The 7,379-nt window shown below is 38.0% G+C and overlaps 2 protein-coding genes across 2 annotated transcripts; one reads left to right on the plus strand and one right to left on the minus strand.

Annotated features, from left to right (window-relative positions):
- Nucleotides 1-363: 363 nt before the first annotated feature.
- LOC116177142 (venom serine carboxypeptidase-like) lies at nt 364-1,972 on the plus strand. The gene has a single exon (XM_031496023.1). The coding sequence runs from the start codon at nt 522-524 to the stop codon at nt 1,926-1,928; it is 1,407 nt and encodes a 468-aa protein (XP_031351883.1). The 5' UTR covers nt 364-521; the 3' UTR covers nt 1,929-1,972.
- Nucleotides 1,973-4,567: 2,595 nt separating this feature from the next.
- On the minus strand, nt 4,568-5,320 carry LOC116176490 (NADH dehydrogenase [ubiquinone] 1 alpha subcomplex subunit 6). The gene is made up of 3 exons (XM_031495095.1): nt 5,133-5,320; nt 4,971-5,086; nt 4,568-4,753 (listed from the first exon to the last, which is right to left on the minus strand). The coding sequence occupies exons 1-3, from the start codon at nt 5,257-5,259 to the stop codon at nt 4,625-4,627; spliced, it is 372 nt and encodes a 123-aa protein (XP_031350955.1). The 5' UTR covers nt 5,260-5,320; the 3' UTR covers nt 4,568-4,624.
- Between the last annotated feature and the right edge of the window lie 2,059 nt (nt 5,321-7,379).

Here is a 7,379-nt window from a genome sequence, read left to right on the forward strand (position 1 = left end):
GTTAATAATAAAAGTTTTCCACATGCTGCGAACTTAAATGGACACGCTGTATATATCAAATTGGCGCCAATTTGTTGGTCATAAAGGCCACTTAAAACCTCTATATGATATTTCAAGGCTAGATCTATTTTTATAATATTTAAGGAGGTCGCTGCGTTGTAAGGTTGTTACGTAAATTCTTGTAAAAAAAGTCTCGCTTGCGTGATTACATGATAAATCGAGGATTATCAACAGCTAATAGTTTTAATCGACGCAATAATCCTAAAAGGGCAAAATAGTGAGAATAAGTGCGCACATTTAACTCGACCATTACTTAGAACGTATCTTACTTACGTACCCACCCCAAGTTCGCAAAAAATACGTACGATGCGCCATAATAATTGATTGCAATTGTAACGTTATAAATCGCTGCCATGCGCAAATATTTCATCTAGCAGACCAGTTCTCAGTATCTGTCATTGATTTTGTTAGTGTAGACGTCGCGGTTTTAGTTGCAATTCTTTATAACGGTAACCGTTACAATGTGCAAATCACTTTGTGTCACTTTGTTACTGTTAACGTGTATTTTACAAACGCATAGTATTACGAATATGTACCCTAAAATAGAGTCAGAGTTATATCGAGGGGGCAGCGGTGAACCCTTAATATTGACGCCGTTAATAAAACAAGGGAGAATTAAAGAAGCTCAACATGCTGCCAGTGTATCTCTTAACGACGTCAAACAAGTAAAGAGTTACGCGGCGTACCTGACGGTAAACGAACAATTTAATTCTAATTTATTCTTCTGGTTCTTCCCCTCACAATTAAATTACGCCAACGACCCTGTAATTCTTTGGCTTCAAGGGGGCCCCGGTGCGACTTCCTTGATAGGCCTTTTTACGGAAAATGGGCCATTTATTGTAACACCACAGCAAACGCTCACTCCCAGAAAATATTCGTGGACTTACGGGCATTCGGTCATCTACATCGACAATCCCGTTGGAACTGGCTACAGTTTTACAGACGATGGAGGTTACTCACAAAATGAAACCGTGATCGGCGAAAATGTGTACAGGGCATTACTGCAATTTTTCCAACTATTCCCCGAAATCCAACGCAACCCCTTCTTCATAACTGGCGAGTCTTACGCCGGAAAATACGTGCCCGCTGTTTCGTACACCATTCACAAAAAAAATCCCACCGCTACACAAAAAATCAATTTGCAAGGATTGAGTATAGGAAACGGATTAAGCGACCCCATAAATCAATTAAGATATGGAGACTACCTATACCAGATCGGCCTGGTCGATACAAACGTGAGGAAACACATGCTGAACATGGAAATCAAGGGAATTAAGTATATTCAACACGAAGACTATGCAAATGCATTCAGAGTGTTTGATGACCTGCTCAACGGCGATCTAAATAACCACACTTCGCTTTTCAAAAATGTGACCGGTTTTGACAACTATTTCAACTATTTATTCGCCGAAAATGACGACAGCAGCTACATGGGCAAATTTATTCAACGAAGCGATATCCGATCGGCAATACACGTCGGTGGCGCCAAGTTTAATGGGCAAAACGAACTGGTAGAACAAAATTTGATAACGGATATTATGAGATCTGTTAGAGACTGGGTGTCTGAGCTTCTCTCCCATTATAGAGTTTTAATTTATAATGGACAGTTGGACATTGTTGTGGCGTATCCGCTAACTGTCAATTATTTGAAGAATCTTAATTATAGTGCCGCAAGAGAATATAAAACCGCAGCAAGGTATCAGTGGCGAATGGGCAAGGAAATTGCTGGTTATGTGAAGGTTGCTGGGAATTTAACTGAAATAATGGTCAGAAACGCTGGCCATATGGTTCCGAAAGATCAGCCCAAATGGGCGTTAGATTTAATTACTAGATTTACCCGTAATAAACCATACCATAATGAATTATGAATAAATTAAACAATTTTCTTGCGTAATTATAATGTATTTTCTAGTTTCTTTTGTAGTTGATGGCCTTCCTATTCTACTAAAAACGGTACCTATAATAAATAAGCCTAAACCTAAATAAGGTATACATTCTCAAACATTCTCTAAAATTTAAATTACCTATAGGTACCTACAGGTATCAATTTTTTCTTCGACGTTAACGACGAGAAAATAGTCACCAAAGATGGGCGAAATACGTTAACACATTAATCGTTTATTAACGATGTTAACATAATGCTTTAACGCTATTCTTGACTCTCGTTAAACGTAAAAGTTCCGTTATGAGTGAGAGCAGCGTGGTTTAATGGTACCTGTAATAATTGCTTCGTGTTTACACTGTAAAGTGCTACCTACATATAAACACATAGAGCGTTTAAAAAAAGCGACAGAGCGCCTCGGTGTGACCCCACGGAGTCATTGGATTTGACCCATTTTCAATTGGCTTGTTACATGTGGTATAACATCAGGGTGACAATTTGAAAACTTACCACCCCCCATATCTTAGTAAATAAACGAGATATTTAAAAAAATCAAAATCCGTTTCGGTAATTCGGAGGGGGAATCACAATGACATAGTTGGCGACGCACCCCCTCCAACCCCCTGCGCCCCAGCCACCCCAACTTTTAAATCTTAAATAGTGACCCCCCATGTGTGATACGTCGTTGGAAAGCTCTGAAAAAAATGCTTTCCAACCATACCAAATAGCATTACATTTAGGTTAGTAATTATCGTGCAAATCAAAAAATAAACTAATATGATACATTTGAAATCTGTCGTATTTAAAACGCAACCGGCAACATAGACGAACTAAGACAGAGAATAATTCAAGAATATCGAAATATTGTAAAACCAACATTTGAAAAAGTTCGACAATAGTTTGAGAATAGATAACTGGCGATCAAAAATGAGTTGCTGTCGAGTCGGCTTTGGAAGTTCAAGTTAAATACGATTTTCCATGTAAACAAAAATTTCAAAGGGCGACTCGACAGCAACTCATTTTTGATCGCATAGTAATACTGTCTTACCAAGAACGGAAACCATTTTGAACATTTATTGAAATAAAAGCCAACTTTAGAAAATGTATCATATTAGTTTATTTTTTGATTTGCACGATAATTACTAACCTAAATGTAATGCTATTTGGTATGGTTGGAAAGCATTTTTCAGAGCTTTCCAACGACGTATCACACATGGGGGGTCACTATTTAAGATTTAAAAGTTGGGGTGGCTAGGGCGCAGGGGGTGTGAGGGGGTGCGTCGCCAACTATGTAATTGTGATTCCCCCTCCGAATTACCGAAACGGATTTTGATTTTTTTAAATATCTTGTTTATTTACTAAGATATGGGGGGTGGTAAGTTTTCAAATTGTCACCCTGTATATATGTATGTTAACTGTGCAAAGTTTGAACCGAACAGGTTCCAGCGTTTGCCAGAGGCAGAGAGGCGTGACCCTACGGGGTCATTAGATTTGACCCATTTTTAATAAACATATAGGGGCATATAAGTCTACTGTGCAAAGTTTCAACCGAATACAGGTTCAAGCGTTTGGCAGGGACAGAGAAGCGTAACCCCAATGTGTCATTGGATTTGACCCATTTTCAATAGGTAGGTACCTAAATATTATATTCTGCACGGCAAGAAAGTAAAGGCATACATTGCCTATACTTACGTTTATTGTATGTATAGTACGCAAAGGCACGGATGCGAGTCTTGGACGTGTGTTTGTGCGCATGTGCGGAGCCTTAAAAGTATATTTTTCAGTCCTAGGTATTAAAAGTAACTTTTACGGACTTTGCACATGTGTAGGTAGGTACATGACTTCATTAAGTCCACAAACGTAAAAATGCCTACTTTGACCCCACAAACACGCGTCTAAAACGCGCATCCAATGCCTGTGGTGTATAAATTTTTTGTGCAAAACGCTGCGGCCCCCTTTTGTTTGCGGCCTGGCCTAGTGGTAAATCCGGCACTGTAGCCAACAAGCGCCACACATCCATATTATAAACATTGTATTACAATGTTATAAGCACAGATTTAAATATACTATACCTATAAATCCAAATTATCATATTTTAGGTATTTATTATTATTATCACTCTCTTTTCTGGGCCCCCAACAGGCTTGCGCCCAATTACAGAGTGACCCGCATAATGCAAATTGTTGGTATCTAGTGGTTGCTAAGGGTTTTGAAGATATATTTTTAAGCGCGAATTAATTGTTTAATAAATCGCAAATCATATAACTCGAGTTAAATTAACCTTGTGAAATATGATTTCAATCAAGTTCCAAAGGTATTTTCGAATAAGGATAGTTTTTTTACCCATAAAAACAAAAAGTCAAAGGATCGAAAGGTCAAGTGGCAATAGAGGGCAGGTTTTCCTTATAAAAACGAAAATAACTTGAATATCAAGCTTTAGGTACTAAAAGCCACAAAATTACACACAAAAGCCAAAAATGCCAAAGACGCTAGCTTCTTCTGGTATTTTGGGTAGTGGTGCAACTTCTTTTACACAGATGCAGCTTTAAAAGTAAACCCTAACTAATACAAATTTAGAAGAAAAATAGTTACAAAAGCTGAAACCATTATGACAAAACACAAACCTATAATAAACACTATTTAATTGTCTAACAAATTTATATACAGTTCTTTTAATTTATATTACTCAACTCCTTGGATAAATTTCGACAAAAAATCTTTGGGTTTCGGTTCCCAAGTTTCATGAAAATAGTCCATTACATGGCTTTTTTGCTTCCAAATGTTCACACATTCTTTCAGCTCCATTTGTCCCTAAAAGATAACACACCATTAGAGAAATTCGAGAACATGTAGATAATCATAGGTTTAATTAAAACACGGAAAATTACTTCTATTAGATTGTGCCCGTACAACACACCTTATTTTTACAGAGCTTAAAGTGTAAACTGAAATACACTGTTTTTAAAGCATTAGGAAAGTAGAGAAATTAAAGGTAATACAGACACGAATCGGAAATCTCTGCACATACCTTAACTATCAACATATCAATAACACGAACGTCAGTTAAATTTTCGTGCTTTATAAATTCATCGCGAAGTTTTTGCTTGCACTCCTCCACAGATTTCGGTATATCATATTTTCGAACTGCAAAAATTGGAATGAGAATTACGTAAAATTAAGGTTATGTTACCTATGTAGGGTATTTGTTTACACCAAGCTTTGTATAAATTAATCGCTCGCTTTCTGGCTTCTTCATTATCAACGGACAAGATTGGCTTCACTTTCCGAGGAATTAATCTTGCTGCATTTGCTGCCATTTCAAATGCAAAAATTTTACGTTCCTTGTTTTCTATTTTAATTGCCAAAATAACCGTCGTCGTCGCTAATGGCGCTAATGCTGCATGAGGAAGTGGCAAAATGACGGGCACTATTTTGCAGAAATAGCACAGTATTATACACAGTGATGGAATTTTTTAGACGGACGGTGCGGTGCACGTGATTGTGCACGCATTGGCATAGTTTGCTCAATAATTTCGGTTTGCTTGAAAATGAGGAAGGCAGGGAGATGCTGAGGGCCTGAGGCTAGCTAGAATAATTATGGTGTACAATCCTTATTTAATCCTATAGAATCTCATACTGTGTAAGTGGGTTGTAGTTGGTACTTGGTACTGGTTTGCTTTCTCTGCAGTGAACGCTACCGCTGTGTTAGCGCACCTGCATCGTAAGAACATACAGTCCCCGCCTCCGCGAGATACATCCAGGCGTGCATCGATAATATTATTTCAGAATTTTGTCAAATTAACAAGCAATTTGGTGCCATCCGCCTTTATCTATAAACACACGGCGCCAGTGCATAGATTAGACTTCATACACCGGGACACTTTAGGTCATCACAAAATACGAGTACATCGTGACCGGAATTCCCTGTGAATTCGAGTCTAAATGTATTCGCCATTTAAAATAGCACTAGAGGCGCTGATGTAATTTACAAAATGTAGTTGCACAGCCGTCTATAATTACAAGCCATGCTGAGAAGTTTGGCAACGTTGTTCGAAAGTCAATCGGTGGGCCGATTTAGTTTTAACGGCGTCTTGTTGCTCTTGAAAAATGGCATTTTCCTCTCTCCTGTGTTTCTCCTTGGCGGTTTTAATATAGAAGAAAGATACTTAGGCAGCTTACAATTGTGCATATATATTATTTATTTACAAAAATGGATAATAACATTTTTATTTGACTTTAAAATTCGGAACGCTGTAAATTGGTAACTGCATCATAATGTGTTTTCCCTCGAGATCTCCGAAATTGGTGAACTTCTGTCGAAACAGGTCGAGGTGAAGCACACGCTTGAGCACTTAATTTCGGTAAAAGGACAGTAAATCGCTGTGCATCAGCGAGGTTTTATCAACGACCAGGTGTGATTCGGAATGGCAGACTTTAAGCCAGCCGCTACTCCAGTGGGTGTAGGTACGAAGCTTTTAAAGAGGGGAGCCCTGTAGACTTCAAATTCCCGTACCATGAACTCTTGGGAATAAGTTGAAAGGTTCCTTCAGAAAATCGATTTGACATGTCTGTGCTAGAATACCTAAAATACAAACTAATTGTATTTTTTCATGATAAACACTTACCGTACTTACGTACCACGAAGCGTGTAGGTCATATTTGAGCTTGTACAGGTACTTTGAACAAATACAAGTGCTTCTAAAGGGTCCAGTAACGAGTAGCCTGCTTTAGAGGTTATGAAAACAAATCGATATATTTCGTTTAGCAACTTACCTGAATAATAACTTCTGTTCATTCCGTACGGAGTAACACAAATTGTCGGAATCTCGCTCTGTTAAAACAGGTAAATTGGAATATTACACCCAAAACACATATAAAATACACACAAAATCTGTCAAGTTGAATTGCGAAATCGGCCTACCATGCAGTGTTGCCATAATTCTCAGCACGGCTTGTAATTATAGACGGCTGTGGTAGTTGTGAGCGCTTTGAAGGCTGTGTATTAAGTGAAAGTGTACCATCATTTTTAAAGTGAATTGAGTTTATCCTAACTCGTTGATTTTATCTATCCTACTTGAAAGCCCTTTTTCTTACGAACTCGAGGTCGAAGCTGATGTCTTGAATTAGCTTGATTAATTTCATTTTCTAATTACAAATAAAGACAAGAATTTATCATTCAATTTCTAGAGCACTATGTGTGCCTTTACAACAACTCGCATTACTTTACGTCGATAACTGTTAAGTTGGTAATCTTTACTTAGCGCACCCGCTAACAGACTTGCGCAGTGAGTATGCGCTGTATACTAGTTGTGGTTGTCGATATACAATAAATGTATGTGTCGTAGTGTTCTGATTCTGACCTTTTTCTCTTTACTTTCTCCCGCCGCTGTGCAAATATCAACAATAACGCTTTAATTAATGGACAGTGTCTGTGTCA

This window comes from Photinus pyralis, unplaced genomic scaffold, assembly GCF_008802855.1.
Source record: "Photinus pyralis isolate 1611_PpyrPB1 unplaced genomic scaffold, Ppyr1.3 Ppyr1.4_LG7, whole genome shotgun sequence".
Classification (NCBI taxonomy): Eukaryota; Metazoa; Arthropoda; class Insecta; order Coleoptera; family Lampyridae; genus Photinus; species Photinus pyralis.

Bases quoted from the DNA above. Each gene is read 5' to 3' on its own strand.
- LOC116177142 (XM_031496023.1), top strand. From the start codon at position 522: ATGTGCAAATCACTTTGTGTCACTTTGTTACTGTTAACGTGTATTTTA.
- LOC116176490 (XM_031495095.1), bottom strand. From the start codon at position 5,259: ATGGCAGCAAATGCAGCAAGATTAATTCCTCGGAAAGTGAAGCCAATC. The intron at 5,087-5,132 runs GTAACATAACCT...CAATTTTTGCAG, and splicing joins TAAACAAATACCCTACATAG to TTCGAAAATATGATATACCG. The intron at 4,754-4,970 runs GTATGTGCAGAG...GTTATCTTTTAG, and splicing joins TTGATATGTTGATAGTTAAG to GGACAAATGGAGCTGAAAGA.